This window comes from Charadrius vociferus, unplaced genomic scaffold, assembly GCF_000708025.1.
Source record: "Charadrius vociferus isolate BGI_N301 unplaced genomic scaffold, ASM70802v2 scaffold673, whole genome shotgun sequence".
In the NCBI taxonomy this organism is placed as follows: Eukaryota; Metazoa; Chordata; class Aves; order Charadriiformes; family Charadriidae; genus Charadrius; species Charadrius vociferus.
Genome location: NW_009647751.1, coordinates 284,347 through 301,204, shown reverse-complemented (window position 1 = coordinate 301,204; position 16,858 = coordinate 284,347). Strand labels below are relative to the sequence as shown.

At 36.2% G+C, this 16,858-nt stretch overlaps 1 protein-coding gene across 1 annotated transcript in view; it reads left to right on the top strand.

Moving 5' to 3' along the window:
• The window catches only part of LOC104283887 (cadherin-13), a 261,169-nt gene that overhangs the window by 107,191 nt on the left and 137,120 nt on the right, over positions 1 to 16,858 (top strand). The window contains exon 4 of the mRNA XM_009882122.1: positions 5,761 to 5,939. Coding sequence (XP_009880424.1) covers positions 5,761 to 5,939 — 179 coding nt within the window. The remainder of the gene's footprint in view (positions 1 to 5,760; positions 5,940 to 16,858) is intronic.

Below are 16,858 nucleotides of genomic sequence, written 5' to 3'. Positions count from 1 at the left end.
CAATGTCTCGCCCAGAGCAGCAGATACCTGAAAGCTCTTAACATCTTTTTCAGTCATGTGACACCCTACCCTACAGTATGGCTGGGGACAGTACTGTGTGTAACTCATTCTCAAAAAATCTCAGCACTGAATAATTTATTCTACCAAAGCAGCTGTGTTATGAGAAAAAAGGTTAAATACTAGTATTGCTAAAGGTTGACCTGCCCATACATCTTCACTGTTTTGTCATAATGTTCAACTAGGAATGTCCCATTATTTCTTACTGAATTTATATGCTTTCTGAGTGTATTAACTCTCTATAGATAGTAGCAATTCTTAACAGTTTTTCATCTCTACTTAACATTACCGAAGCTTTTGTGTATCAACAGTTTATCATTCATTCCACAATTGACAGTTCACCAATGCATCTCTCCACTCCTGACTGCAATATGTTGTCATGCCCAGTCTATTGATCAGTGATGCCATCTAAACTCTAGTTTAAAAAGTATCTGCATATCTTAAATTTCCCAGACATCTAATAGACAACATGAAAAAGTCCTGCCCTATACAAATATAAGGTATGCTAAGGCTGAGTTCATTAATTGTTAGTAAATGTCTTTTCTATTGAGCAAGGCCTTCAGGTTTTTAATAGCACGCATAAGTTAACTGTAGTTGCAATTCAAATGCACTTGATTGGAGCCGTAATAGACCTTTCTTATATTTGTTTTGCTTCTCTGGGGCTTGTTGTCTTTAAAGTATAAAATGACAGTCAAACATGTAATTATTTATGATAAGTATAGTAGTCAGAATGGTATCCTCCTTTGCTCCATTTTCTGAAAGTTGGTGTCTTTTTTTTTTCTGTCACAATAGATGTCATGTGCTGTAGATATGTGGGTAAACCTCTTGATTTCTTCCTTTTTCGTCATATTTTCATTCTTTGTTCTCCTTCTTGGGTTAAAATAGTGCTACTTTTTTAAAGTATACCATTGTGCAACTGATTATTATCAGTGTACAGAGGTACAACTGAACTTGTGAAAAAGGTGGAAATAAAACTCAGCAATCCAGTCACGTTAATTAGGCAAGTAGACCCTTCCCTTTCTCTAGCACATGTAGAAAACATTTAACATCCTGAACATACAGCGGAGACTCACAAAAAGAGTGAAAATAACATGAGAAAACTCCAGTGTGAAGTTTTTGAGCACTGTAGCTCTCAAACTTAAAATTGTTGAGTCCTTACACTGGATAATATTTTAATGTTAGTATTCAAATTTAGAGTCTTCTTTTAAGGCTGTAGGCTTACGACACTTAATCACATTTATTCAAGCTAGAAATAGGCTGCACTTCTACTACATTCCAGTCCTTTTTGTAAACCCAGCAGCTGAATAAATAAATAAATAAAAGGCATAGGGAAGTAGTAGTAATCTCATCCATCCGCTGAACTGTTGCTGATGTTCTCTTGGCATCTTGACAGAAAAAAAAGGCACCAAAAAAAAAAAAAAGAAAGAAAGAAGGAAACAGGTTATTAAGAGGTAAATAAAAAAATGCCAAAGAGCCTTTCCCAAGAACCATCTGCTCCAATCACCACAAAATTGTGCAAGCATTGTGTTTTACTTCTTAATGCCTAAGGGGAGTTTTTTGCCAATATTTCCAAGCCAAGTTACAGGCCAAACGAGCAATCAACAGATTGATAGCTGCAGCCTCTGGAGCAATGACTTGGCTAGTGGGATATATATTTGATCAATGAGGAACTCTGGGAGGTGCAAGTTGAGGTTTTGAGAGATTATGGTAATAGTGAAACTGCCCAGAAGGTGTGACAAATAAAGCATGAATATTGAAATATACCAAGGCATAACTGTACCTTTACTGAGAGAGACTGCCTCAGTGAGTATCTGCAACATCATCGGCAGAACTATAAAGTTGCTGATTTTACAGACGTTTCTTTCTCAGCTTGATAAGTTAATATATATTGTTTAACATGATAATGTAGCAAGCTGTTGTTTTGTGGCTTGAAAGCCAGCTGCATTTGATTGATGCCAGAAATGGAAGTATTTATAAAATGACACTGAATTAGAAGTAGTCAGTTTATGGGTCTGGGGAAATGAATCTTTTATGAAGAATAAAACTTTATGATGAAGGAGTAATACTGAGGAAGTGTGCATCTTGAACTAAACTCTTTTGGACCGGATGTATGCTGTAGAGCCTTCTACAATAAAAATTTGTGTCACTGTATTTTTAGGAAAAAGATTTCTAAAAACTTCATCTTTTGTGGTGGTCCAATCCCAAATGTATGGTCATGCGTGTTCTCTCCTTGATCACCTCAACTAGGATAGAAAAGCTCTTCCCTGGAAATGTAGCTATCGGATTTCTCCAAAAGGTCCCTGGAATATATTTTAGCTGCTGGTTTAAAGCTGTTGTGATTTTTGAGGCATCAGCCACAAATACTAGCCCATTCTAGCTTTTTGTATATGTGGGGTTTTTTTGTTTGTTTCATTCTAATAGAATAGTATATAGAGTAGGTACCACTGTGCTTTAAAATGAATGGACAGCATTGACCTCTGATTCATTTGCACACCTACTTGTGAGCACAAGAGCATAAAGGATAGGTTTCTGAGGACAAGCCATTCTCAGCATGGCTGCAGAAGCCTACCAACAACTTTCAACTCAGTGCAAGGGCTTCCTTTGTGTTTTCAGCCACAGTATTTAGCAGCTCCTCTGGTTGTTGTACCAATGCAAGCATATAGCTGATGTTTAAAGAGGTGTAGTTTTCTGTGTTGATGTTCATGAAAAGAAAACAGGTACAACCTTGTATAGACTGTGCTAATGCATAATGACATCTAAAGAGAACACCAAATTTTATGTGCATTTTTATATCTGTTGTATGAACTTGTGAGAATAGAATAACTTCTACTTAAATCTATATGCCACTTTGGTAGCTAGAAACCAATGTCTCAAAACTTTTGACAGAAGCAACAGAAAAACAAATGGATCTAATTCTCTACAGCTTTCCTCCTGGAGCTGGCATTTCTATGCAAAATGAGTGTAAAATTCTGGTCTTCTGAGTTGCTGAAATTTCTTATCTGTATGCACCAGAGGTATGATTGCACAGAACAAGACAATGTCCAGTGAGTTGAAAGGTTAAAGAACTGCAGCTGGCAAACCAGAATCAGATTCAGCCATTGTATTAAGCTAGAGTAACTAGAGATTTGGGGATATATTCATTTATAATATAGGCTAATGTACTTGAGTTACAGCATATTATTAAATTACATTTTTCAGGAGTTGCATACCAAAACCCATTGAATTGGAACAGGCTGCCAAGAGAGGTTGTGGAGTCTCCCACTCTGGAGACATTCCAAACCCGCCTGGACGCTGTCCTGTGCAACTGCTGTAGGTGACCCTGCTCTGGCGGGGAGGTTGGACAGGATGATCTCCAGAGGTCCCTTCCAACCCTGACCATACTGTGATTCTGTGAATTTCACTTGTACTCGGACACCCTTTAAGATCCCTTGAAGAATTGCCTTAATTCTTATTTATTTCACTGAAGTCTTGTGACTTAGAAGATTTTCACGAAACACACCATCTAATATGGATATAAATAATCTTCTCAAAATGCGATAAATATCTAAAAAAAATAGCACAGTGTGTTGTACTTGTGAAAAGCGGGGGAATCTTCATTCTTCAAAACAGAAACCTGCTCTTTTTTTCTTTTTTCTTCTGAAAAACTCTGAAACAAAGTAGGTGAAAACATCAGGGCTAGGATCATCTTGTAATATTGGAAAACATGGCATGGTATCCAGTCGTAAGCTTCTTTTTGAGCTGTCTGACCTTTAATCACCGGTGAATAAAACCAACGTGCTGTCAGATGTCTGTTATTTTTCTCAAGAGGGTAACTCTGCCTGAAGTAGCAATGAAGCAAAACCTTTGAGAGCTTATATTCAAGGTCACTACAACAAGAGGCAATACTTTGTACTCTGGGAAGTACAGCAAAAGAAAAAAAGAAGAAACATATCTAAACAAGGCAGTTGTGTTTGCTTAACAGTGAACCAGGCAGTTGTTATTTCAGGCTGCAAGTGAAGCTGGTTTGTTTTCACTTTTACCACAATATTTCATTTTTATTTGAGTTTTAAGTGATCTGTGCTTCAAGACCTTCACAAAGAATATAAATGCACTGTTTATCATTGTACATGAACAATACATATTTCTGTTCTGCAGAAACTTCCAATGTAATGTCTTAGGCCTTGTCTGTACCAGAAGGTTTTAAGCACTTGTGATTATTTTGCCACAAAAGGCTAGGTGGATACTGAGCATAGATCATATAGTCTTACAGACCTGTTAAGAAATGAAAATGTTGTATTTGAAATGTTTTTCGTCATCATATTTGCAATAATACTTGCCCACTGAAAGTCTATGGAGGAAAAGAAAGGGTTAGCCACCATGTAAGAATTAATCTCTAACAAAGAGTTAGAACTAAGTTCAACATTGTGGTTCACACATTAGATAATATTGTTTCAGTGCTAAGCTACTTAAATGCAAATCATATAGTTGATGGATTTTGATAAATTGTTTTAGTTGGGATTTTTAGGCAAAAGAATGGATACCTTCCTAGATTCCTTATTGGTATAAAGTTTGCTAATGCCTTTTGCATTAATCTGTTAGTTAACTTTGATCCACCATTGAAAAAAGTTTGTTGATTTGATGATGACTTTTTTGTTATTTGGTAGGATTTTATTCTTTCTTCAGGTCAGTATTACCAAAACCACTTTAGTTTTGGTGTGATGATATATTGCTTTTAGTTAGATTTAAAAAAAAAAAATGCTTACATTTATACCTATAAATGAACTGATTAAGAAATCATAATGGTGTAGGGGTGAATATCTCACCGTTCAGCCCAGGTGTCTTATTACTTCCTTTCTTTGGTTCTCCATGTACTGTACAAAGCAAGTAAAAGAATGCTATGAGAGAATTTTGTAGTCTATGTCAGCTTCTGGTGTTTTTGTCTAACAGTGAGAAGACTTGATCCGGTGATGCAGGAGTATGTGTTCCACTAGCTAAGTAGAGAATTGGCAGCATCTCAGTCCTCCCTGTATTAACTGTGATTTAGAAGAGTGAGATTTCTCCTCTGTACATCATTTAGTAATCTGTGCAGTCAAGGGCGTTTACCTTACTGCACTCTATAGCAGAACAGTATGCCGTAGGATTTTCATATTAAAAAACCCTTCATCACTTGAAGGCAATAGAGGTGTGGGGTCATTTTATTGATGCTGGTACAATAAGCCCATAAATTTGTACAAATTGAAATTAGAATAATGTAGGCTTTAATCATTACAAAATTTCTTATTGACAGAAATTATAATGTCCAACCAATTCTGAAACTGTGCAAGACTTTAAAGTGAAAACAGAGATCTTTCTCTTATTTCAGCATTGTCATCTTCATCATAAATATCCTGTAGACTACTTGTAGAATTTAAAGTGAAAATAAAATATCTGTAGTTCATTTAGTGAAATGCAATTAATATGGATGGCAACAAAGCATTCAAATATGGGAACTTTTGTTACAGTCATATGTCTGCTGCAAACCAGAAACACTAGTCTTTTGTTGTTGGCTCGTTAGCAAGTAAAAATAATACAAATGCAAGTACAGACTAAATTTCAGGTGAAACTACTTAGTGGTCGTGACGAGGTAGTTATGTATTGTACCCACCTGGTTCTCACATGTGAAGGCAGCATAATTTTACATGTTCTTGCTAACTGCATTCTGTTGTCTGTCCACCTTTCCCTTAGGAACGACGGTGATGCGTATGACAGCATTTGATGCTGATGACTCTAGCACAGACAATGCTCTCCTGCGGTATAATATCCTCAAACAGACACCTACCAAACCATCTCCAAATATGTTCTATATTGACCCAGAAAAGGGAGATATTGTTACAGTTGTGTCACCTGTACTGTTGGATCGTGAGGTAAGCGAACATTTTCCTATTGCCAGTCTGACATTTTAATGTTTGCGCCTATCTTCTTCTGTGATGTGAAAAGAGGTTCAGAGTATTGTGGTTGTGGGGATTCCGAAGCTTAACTTTAAGGAGTCTTTTAAGAGTTTTGTTTATTTCTTATTTGGGCATAAGAACTTATATGCTCTGATCAATATTTATAAATCTAGTAGTTCATAATTTCTGGGCAAGGCATTTAGTGTTGGATGATGAGAGCAATGATCTCAGGAATAAGTGGAATTCAACTTAGAGTTATGAACTGACAGTTTGGAAGTAAAAAACCCCAAACCTAATTGCTTACGTAGCTTGCTCTGAGATTGTTACAGTTTCGTGCTTTAAATCCTTTTCTAGAATTTTCTTTTTCTTGAGTGGACTTAATGGACTAATTAACTTAGTACGCCATAGGCAGAAAATGAAAATAAAAAAAGGAATAGTAAAAGGACAGGTAGTCTCTACATGGTTTTAAGGAGCGTTACCATCGTGCCAAAATTTATGTCTATTATAGGTCATTAACATTATGAGAAGATAAATTGTTAGCAAAGCAAGCTTAGGTATGATCATTTCATGTTCAGAAGATAATGAAGTAGAGCCAATCTGCTAAGACAAGGTTTAGTTTTCAGAATATGTTGAGATCTGGGCACCATTACAACGATGACCTAAACAGTTATGCTGTAAATCACCATTTCATTCAATTATGTAGCCCTGTGTGCTCTTAGGTTCCTGGAGACCACCAAGTTATTTTCTTGCAGGCTTTTTCAGGTATGTGCTGATCTACTGAACTTGTCCTCTAAGTTGGTTAGATTCTGGACTGTCCAATCTTCTCATATTCAGCATGTTATTTCTCATTTTAACCAGATGAAAGTGATGCCTATTCCACTTCCCATTGTAGGTGAGTAGTTTTCCTGCAGGCTTTTCCAACAGCAGGTATTTAACGGTGTCCTGGTTTGAGGTAAACCAGACACATATTCCAGACACATAGTGCAGTAAAACTATGGTCTGGGCCTGTAGATCTGTCTTTTAAGTTTAGAGAGATTCCAATTCTTTCACACTTGTGTGGCAGGCCAAAGAATCACGCCCAAGTTAAGATTTATGTAATCACTACATTTTTGCCTCGTATCCTTTCTAAATTCATTGTTTCAGTTCAAAAGCTTTATACTGTTTTCTAAAGTCAGTTTAGGTATTTTTATTCCTAATAGATAACTATTCCCCAGATTAAACCAATTTACTCAAAATTAGAAAATCAATGGAAGGGAATGAACATGCCTGCTTTTCCTAGTACCTTCCAAAGGTCACTGGTGATTCATGAAATAATGATGCTGTCAGCATACAAGAAGTCTGGCCTCAATCGAACGGGTATTACAGCTGGGTAGTATATCCTGAAAGCAAGATCTGAATTCCTCGTGATTTTTAATAATAGTCAATTCAATACCTTTACTTTGAAGGTGACATGGCAAGCTGCAGTCTTGTTGAAACTGCAAAGTAATTTTGTTGTTGCTGCAAATGCTGTATGTTTTATGAGCCAAAACGTAGAGCTGTGTAAAATTTTAACACTAAAGCCAAGGATTATCTGCAGTTGAAGTCCAGTCTAATACTGTCTTGTCAGGTAAAAGGCTTGGGAAAAAGTTTGTGGTTTTTTTTCCATTTCTTCACGTGATGCTCTGTGGTGTACTCTGTGTCATCTTTGTGGGTTCAGCCTCTTCTCCCCCTTCCTGTTTATGTTTGTCTTGTGTAGAAACTGGTAGTCATGCCTCTTTGTTTAGATCTGTGGCGTTAGCCATTCACAGTCCAAGATGTATAGCTTCTCTTTTTAACCGTAATAGCAGCTTTTAGGGACAAGCGGCCTAGTGATCCTATTTGGAACAATTCTGGGTACCAACATAATCTTTATACTATATAAATAACTTTTATGTATTTCTATGTAGCTCCTGAAATTGAATTATTGTAAAAGAATTTTTTGCCTCAGATGGAGAGAGACAGGAGTAACATATGGAGGAGGAAATGTCTGTCTAGCTACTGCTTAGGGAATAAGGTATCTGCATATCACCAGGCTTGGAGAAGTGACTTTCAGGATGCTGGAAAGTTGGTGGCCAGAAGGGACAGCTATTTGCCAGTCCTCTGTAGGATATCAGCAGATGCTAGTGCCTTGGTGTTATATTTTCTCTGGTGAACCTTTGTAGATCTTAAAGGTTTTGGCTATTTATCGCAATTATCTATGAAGTGCATTGTAAAAACATGGGACAAAGAAACAGTCTTTCCTCTGAAAGCCTTGCTAGTCGGTGTGTAACATCAGAGGACAAAAAAAAATATAGACAGAGTAATTGAACGATGGTTGGACCAAGACCATATGAAACAGCATTTGTAAACAGGAGAGGGGAATGATTTTACCTCCTCAGTTCTTAGCCTTCTTTTGGTGGCATCTTGGTGGAGAACGTATTGCAGTAGACACGCATAGGGAACAGCAAGGTTTTTCGTTGATGTTTTCCATTGCTTGGAAAAGAGAATGGATGTTGAACAACTCAGCTGATCCTTTTTGATGACTGGGACTTGAGTCAACAGTATTTGCAGGTAACTGGGTGTAGCTCATGAAGGTACACACAGTATTTATAAGCGGGTGGGGAGGTGCATTTCTGCTGGGAAACTCCATAGCTTCAGAAACTGCAAAAATTGGTCCTGGTGAATCTGATTATTCATGACTGCCAATGCAAACTAGCAGCTTCTCCTAGATTTTACTTAAAGTTTAAATTGGGTCATTTGCCTGTGATTTTTCTGTCTTTTGCTAGCTCTATGTATTTTCCATTTGAATCTTAAAAATGAGTACCAGTCAAAAGTGGATTATTCTTAGTTGTTCCTTGTACATATATTGTTTAAAACTGTATTAGCCCTGGACACCAATTAGGAAGCTGAATTGAAGTAAGAATTTCTCTAGGATGGACATGGAGAAGGGAGAAAACTATTTCCCATTCATATAACATGTATATACAACAGAGGTTGATATGAACTTTTTAAAAGTATATTAAAACACTGATTAAAATAACTCATATTTTCCATCTTTTTTAGTAAGTTTTACCACTGCTTGGACCTCGATGCTTTTGGGAAACTTTCCATTTCATTTAAGACAAAATAAGAATATATAAATTGTTCGGGGTTTTGTTTTGGTTTTGGTCTTGTTTTTAATTTTTTTAAAATATGATTTGTTTCATGTTTGTGCATCAGAGGGAACAGAAGACTGGGGATATTGCCTAGTGGGAGATACTGAGATGTGGAGATGCAAAGCATCTGGCAGTTTTTGCACATACTGTGTAGTCCGTATTATTTTTCCATGCTTCAGCATTTTCAGAAAAGTTGCTATGGCATAGCCTCAGAAATTCTTGTTTCAATGCAAAGAATCAAAATACAGGTGTCTATCCTAAAGTAAAATAAAGTTTGGGCATTTAGAGAGCTCAGTTTTTATATGCAATTGAATATAGGTGGGAGAATCTAAGCATGCATAGGTAAACATCAAGGTTAATAATTTTAAGGAGATGGAAATCAAACATTCATTTCTCATAATACATTAGAATTAAAAGTATATTCTGAGTAGACAATGTTAAGATAAAACAAAATTTAAAAGAAAGGAAAAAGGAAAGAATTAACTTGTTTCTGGTGAACCTCAACTGTGCATGTTCTTGTTCTTTTGGCTACAAGGCTCAACATGAAGACAATTTTGTTAAATTCCTACAAGCCTTCAAAATTTCTTTTTCTGTGATTGGCATTTATTAGGTCTCTTGCTAAACTGAGAGCATGAAGATGGGAATGTTCCCTGGTGTGTTAAGTGACCTCCCCTTCAAAGGCTATTCTAAAGCTCTTCTGTGCATAAGGCAGCAGAAGGAATATGTAATGTGAAAGGCATCACTCTCTCTTTAGGGTTGTTTTCTTTCTTGCGCTATCTAGAAACAGAAAGGTCATCTTAGGTCTTTTCTTCGAGTTGCCAGTCTGCTTTCAGATCATCAACCTAGCTATTTTATTTTTTTTAACTTTGGTAGTAATTTAATGGGTGTTTGATTTAGCACGTATGGGTGACAATGTGTGCTTTGGAGATATTTCCATAGTATAGGATCACCTACAAAAGCATTAAGCAAATAAGTAATTCTCTCCAGTATGCAGAAAAGTGTATGTAGGAATCCCACAGATTACATCCAGCAAGCTGCTGAGTGCTTTTGATTTCTGTTGACATCTGCTGAGGGAAGCTGAGAGCTCCATGCCTCCAAGGAAGTACTTAGCACCATGCAGGATTTGTATGGCCTGAATCTCCCAGCGTATTTTTATTTATAAATTTTTCAGATTCAGAATTGTTTCCAAAAGTGCATGATCCTCAGGGTTTGCAGCGAAACTCAGATAATTTCTCAAAGAACATCTATTTTCATTTTCAGAAGGCAGGTAAGGATGTATTTTTGAAGATTAATGTGTTTTTTTTTCCTTATGGGAGTTAGGCATCCTTGAATGTGTCAGCAATAAAGATTGAAGACTGTTAGGAGGCAAATTATACCTCCAGGTATCCATTGGAGAATGCATTTTGATTCATAAATTCAGAGAAGAAGGATGCCCTCCATCAAAGCGTGTGGTCTAAATGACCCGAAATAGAGCACAACAGGAAAAAAAAAAAGGGGGGGAGGGAGGGGAGGCAGGCAAGAAACCTTGAGGAAATGTCCTGAATTTTGCATTTCAGGGATGGTGAGTCCATTTCAAAGGACACTTCCCTGTAGTGGAGGAAAAATAATGCTCCTCATGTGCATAGGAGGAGAAAACACTTGAAATCTTGTAGAATCAACTCTTAAATTTCCTATATGGAAATCAGTTTTTCTGCTTACTCACAGTGCTGTTTTGCCAGTTTTACAGGCCCTTCTGCTCTGCAGGAAAGTAGCTGTATGATTTGTATAAATTTTATAAGAACTATACTATAACAAAGCTGCCACCACAGTTGCTTAGGTGAAATATTTACTTTACTTCTCACAGTTTGACAAGTAATATGCTTTTGCTTTTGATAGGAACTGCTGTGATTAATTTGAATTAAAGTTAGCAAATATTTTGAGATATCTGCTACGTGCTGGACTATATGCTATCACATATGTATTTAAACACGTCTTCTCAAGAAAACCAATTGAAGTATTCTGTGATTCTGATAAACCCTGGGCTAGAATCAGTTAAATGAAATGTATGTTCTCCAGTGAGATTGACACTCGGTGTGCCTGCATAAGCCATGCCACCGTTTCAATAAGCAAGGGCTATATTCTGTAACTGTTTGAACCCATCTTGGTGCATCAATCTACCATTATTTGGATGATATATACCTTTCCCTCTCTTTACTACTGGGAAGCATGGATCTAAAAGCCATATGCTGTAAACAATGAGAAACCTGGAGTTACACTAGCCCATCCCGCTCATGTTTATGTGGACCGCTTGTAATAACGTAATAGCTGGCTGAGCCTCCCGCTTAGCTGGATGGCTCTAAGCTTTAAACAACTGCAGCAAGAAGCAGTGTATAACAACTAGCAAATACCCATTGCTGTCTATACCTTGATGAATGACTGTACAGTGTCTAGCAATTTTTCAAGTCAACAGCAGCCCACTGATACATATTCACCAATACACTGCTCGTGTGAAGGAATGAATGCTCGCATAAATGCTCTTCACAATATTCAACCAGTTCTGCTGTGATAAGTAAATTGCAGCGTTTTTGTTGATAGAGGCTATGTTCTCTGATGGGGTAGCAGTAGGAAGTAGAAAAAGCTTGTCCACTTCTGCAGATGGACACTAACCTCTTTATCCATATTTTCCATTTTGGAGATATGTGTCTTAAGCAGTCAATATACTTACTCGATCTAAATGCAAATGCTGAACCAACAGTACACTCTCATTTTTAATGAAAAGATATTAATCTTTTCAGCAAATGCATTCCACATTTGATCTCGATATTAACCTCTGAAATATTCATATTTACAGTGATCGTGGGAAAATGTATACCTTGGAGCATATCAGCTCTGAATTGGAATAATTGTATCATTTTGTCTTGTCTTCTCGGACAGAATTCCCACTTGGACAACTTTAACGTGTTTTGCGATATAGTAAATTCCATGACTAGCTGTGAAACCCTAGTGACTGCTGGAGCTCCCTTCAAATTCTTGCTTTGGCTCCTCTGTGTTGATGGTTGAGGCCACAGCAGGTTTTCCTTTGCAGTTCTAAACCCTGGTTTATTGACAACAACGTTATAAATAGAAACCACTTGCTATTACAGACTCCAGATTATCATCCTGCCAGATCTACTGGCCAACATCCACATGTAGGTGCTTCTTTACAGTTTCATCCAATACAAACTGTGATAATCACTATATATACTTCTTAAGCTATTTTAATTGTAGATTGCAGGTGAGATAAATAATAACCGAGCTTCTGCAAGGACACGGTTCCCTCCTGTGTGCAGATGAGCCACATGAAATCCCAAGCCATCTCTCAAAGGAATCTTTTTCTACCTGCTTTCTCTGTGTTTCCCTCTGATACTGAGAAAGAGCACTCCTAGTTCTTCATAAGGATCTTGGATTTTTTTCTCAGGTAGGTTATCCACCATAGTATGAAAACCAGGTGATTCTCAACTATTGATGACTCCAAGCATCAATTGAAAATATATACTCCTATAATAGCTTACTTTCTGGAAAAGCTCCATATTTCCCACAAGAAGATGTGAATATGATTTTTTCAAACTTGCAGCTCTCTGTAGCTGCACTGAGAAACATTCATATGCTCCCTCTCATGTTCTGGGTTAGAAATTTTGGTATCACTAGCTCCTTTGGCAGATAGTTTGCTGAACCTCTAGATATGTCGCTCATCTAAACATTGTGAGTTTCTCTGACACTGATTTATTGCGGAGAGATTTAAACCATATAATCTTCCAAGACATTTACTAACGGTGACACAAAGCATGATATCAGCTGCCCATATACTTTGAATAGAGGCTGATAACTGAAATGTTATCTTTTTTGGCTAGAGTTTTTTTATTTAAAAAAATGAAAGGAATATTAGCTCTGTGGATGTTTAGATGTTAAAATCCCACTGTGACAAATGACTGTCTAGGAGGGGAAAAGAAGTGGTGTACTTACAACAAGAAAAACTTCAAGTGGCAGATTTTCCAGAGAGAGATGGTTAATTACTAAATGCCCGTACATATTCTGCTAGTATGAAGGGCCCAATGGTCATAAAGTTCAGCTACAGTGGAAGACAGTAAAACTTAGAAATTCCACATTGGAGACATACCATGTGTTTTGTAGATGCCTGGGCTTTCAGTTCAGAAGAGAGATGACTGGAAGGGCCAAAAGGTGAGAAAAATCTGAAAGATTTGGACTGCCCGCATTTTTCAGTCCTTTCTTAGGGACAAGGAATATGACTACAAAAGGTAGAGATAAGTCTCTATCCCAATACACTCTCTTTTTCTTGCAAATAATCCCTAGTTTCCAAACAGGTTTTGCGGTCTGGATAAGATGAACACCTTCTTGTTATAGAAGTAATGAGGATGTGTCACAGTTAACACTTGAAAAAAAGTTTGAGTTTTCTATCTTAGAAGTTTGATTTTTGCATCAAGTATCAATACTTTCAGAATTCTCAGTGCTTCAGAGAGGAAAAAGAAAGACATCTGGAAATAGTCAGTTTACAACCAGTATGACTCAAGTACAGTTAGTAACGAAAAGTAAATGGAATTACTTCAAAGTCACTACAGGAATAATTGCTTAGCTATATCAGAGTTACAGCTCAGAGTACTTGGGACTATACAAGAGTCACCCCACAGATGCTTCAGGAGAGAAAGTTTTGTGTGCTTTAATATGAAAATCAATCACTATTCTTTCTTTTCCCAAAGTACAATAAAGCTTTGGAAACGGAATGATTAACAACTCTACCTTTAGTCAAGAGCAATATCAAATACATACTTACATACCTGTGACTGTAATCAACACCTAACCCTAATATTGTTGGAAATTCACCAAATATATATGCACCTGTATGCTCTGTTAACACCTTGCCAAGGGACAGAATCATCCAGTGACAGAAATTAGGGTTACACCCTGGTCATCTTCCCAAGAGAAAACAAAGCAAAGAAAACCCTGAGGTTAATGTTTAATACCAAAAAGGAAAAAAGAATCTAACTATAAGACTGTGGTTTGGGTCCAGATTTCTTAACCGTTTTTTTTTTTTTAAAAAAAAAAAAAAAGAAAGAAGGTATTGTCAAATACATCTATGGTTATTTTTAGTGTTCTGTTAGCATAATTCAGATTTTCCAGTGCCGTTATTGTAGGATAATTCCTCTAGCATCAATGGGATGTTACTTTTGATTCCCCAAATGCCAGTGAGATAACAGATTCATCCTGCTCATTTTATTTTCACTTTCTTTTATCTTTCTTTTCTTATAACTTTCTATTTTTAGAGAGTATGTAGCAAAAATTATTTAAAATATGCTATTTTGTAGGCGATTTTATCTTAATACCATCAATGAGAAAATTCTTTCTCTCCAAATTCTGCCTATTTGAACCCATCCTTTGTGTTGGAGTATTTAATTACGATAACATGAATTAAAATGTGTGATGAGGGGGTTCAGCTTTTACTCTCAGTGTAATTGTATTCTTTTGGATTCTGTGAAGCATTGCGTAGCATTTCTCTATTTAGTTGTGTCAACATCTCATAGTCCTCAGTCTGCACTATTGAGTTATATAAAACGCTATTCAAGGTTAAAAAAACAACAACAACAAAACCTCTTAGACTACATGAATAGCATTAGGTTTTAGTTTTCTATTTACATGCTCAGTAAATCAATTAAAAGGTAATCTGAGAAAGCAGAATGTGAATAATGTTGGTATCTTTGATTGAATTATATCTTTTCATTTTTTGAACAGATAAACACAGGTAAATACACAGAAATATCCTGGAAAAAAAACCCCATCCCTTTGAAGAGACTTGGGCATGGATAAATTGTTGAATTAAGCACATATAAATATAAACAGTCACGTTAATCACATTCTCCTCTGCTTTTCTTTTGGACTGGTGAATCCACTAGTGTTCCACTTGTAATACATTCATGTAACTTTTTGCCTATTTGTTTTTAATTTTTATATATTAAGCAAAGTGCAGAAATTGGAATCTTAATTAAAATATAGCTGGAACATCCCAGAGAGACTAGTGACAGTCTTTTAATCTGGTTTTAGTTATAAATGTTGGACAGTACATCTATGTTATGTATATATAAACATTTCAGAAGCTCAAAATCTAAAGCATAAATGAAGTCATTCAACCAGGTGGTTAATTACTGTAGGATTGAAGAAATTTAATTTACCACAGAAGGGTTAGCCTTTTCTTTATATCCGTTGTATACTTTTTTGGTATGGCTATGAAGGTTCTCTAAATGACTGATTTTTTTTCCTTGCTGGAAGATCACTGAATTCTCTGTCAGTGATCAAACTGCTGCCATTTATGCATATAACTTAGTTTTGCTGATTACTTTTTATAGTTTGCTTTTGACTTTAATTTGATCTGTCTTGTGTCATGGATATTTTTAATTTTTTTAAGGCAAACTCGATTTCCTTGAGAGGAAATCTGTAAAGGATCGTTCTCCCTGCAGAACAAGTAGAAGTTGACTCATTCAAGACCATATACAAATCACTCTTAAGGGAAGATACTGCTCACTCAGAAAAGTGATTTGTGAACACTAAGTTTGTGCCATATTATGCTACCATCTTCAAATAGATACCTACATCTAAAATGTGAATTCTGCCTTGTAGGTTGATAGTACCATGGAGCAGTATTTATGAACGCTGACTTTTCTTTTTAGACATACAACATGTGATGACTTCAGACTCTGTTGTCTGACACTGCTTATTTAATGATTTTTAGAATACTGGACCACAACCTGCCCTAGATGAGATGTTATTTTCAACATCAGAATTTAATATACTTGCCATCTCAATTTTTCTTTATAGTATTTATGGTAGGATGTTGCCTTGCATAAAGTTTGAAAGTACACTTAGATGGACCAGGTAACATACACGCTACAGATTAAATGCATAGGAGCGCTCATAGGGGAAAAGAGTTACAGTCTTTAAAATGGGGACAATTCCACTGAAAATCGTGAAAATATTTCAGCTTTAAGGGGCTGCAACAGAAAAGACACCCTAGAATCTGCCCTTTGCTTCTGCAGTGAATAGGAGTGGAAGTAAATTTTATTTCAATTTAATAAACATCTGTCATGTATATTTAAAACTGCCGTTTCAGGATTGTAATTATATAATCTGAAAATAAGTCCTCCTCAAAAGAGAATTGAAGTGACAGGCTGAAGAAAATGAAACATGACGTTACTCGTTCTCCTTTCGTCCTAGAGCTAAAATTTAAATTAATTTTCTTCTTGTTGTCAGAAAGTATTTTAATTGAAAATTATTTTTGATTGCAGTTTTCAGAGAGGAATGGTATTCTTCCCATTGTGTGTGTACAGTTGTTGTTCAGTGTCTCCATAATATTTTACTAAATTAATAATTTTCAGATATTTTAAATAGTTGACAGCTGTACTGGTAATTCGAAAGAAGGTTAACAAATTTAAAAACCTGAGATAAACAAAGATTTCTTTACTTTGTTTTTGTTCCTCATCATGTTTGCGTACAGCCATGTTGTGTTTGTTGCTATAGTTACCTGCTTGTTGGGAGAAATGAATATTTGATATTAGCAGTAACTGGACTGTAAAAATTAGATATGCCGCTTCAGTTCAATTTAGGTTTATCACATTTTTTTTTTACAGCTGAATTTCCTTTAAAAATGTTGAAGGAAAGTTATGGAGCCATATTCTTATGGGAGGTACAAGTCTCTATAGCCCTGTAAGTTCATTCACA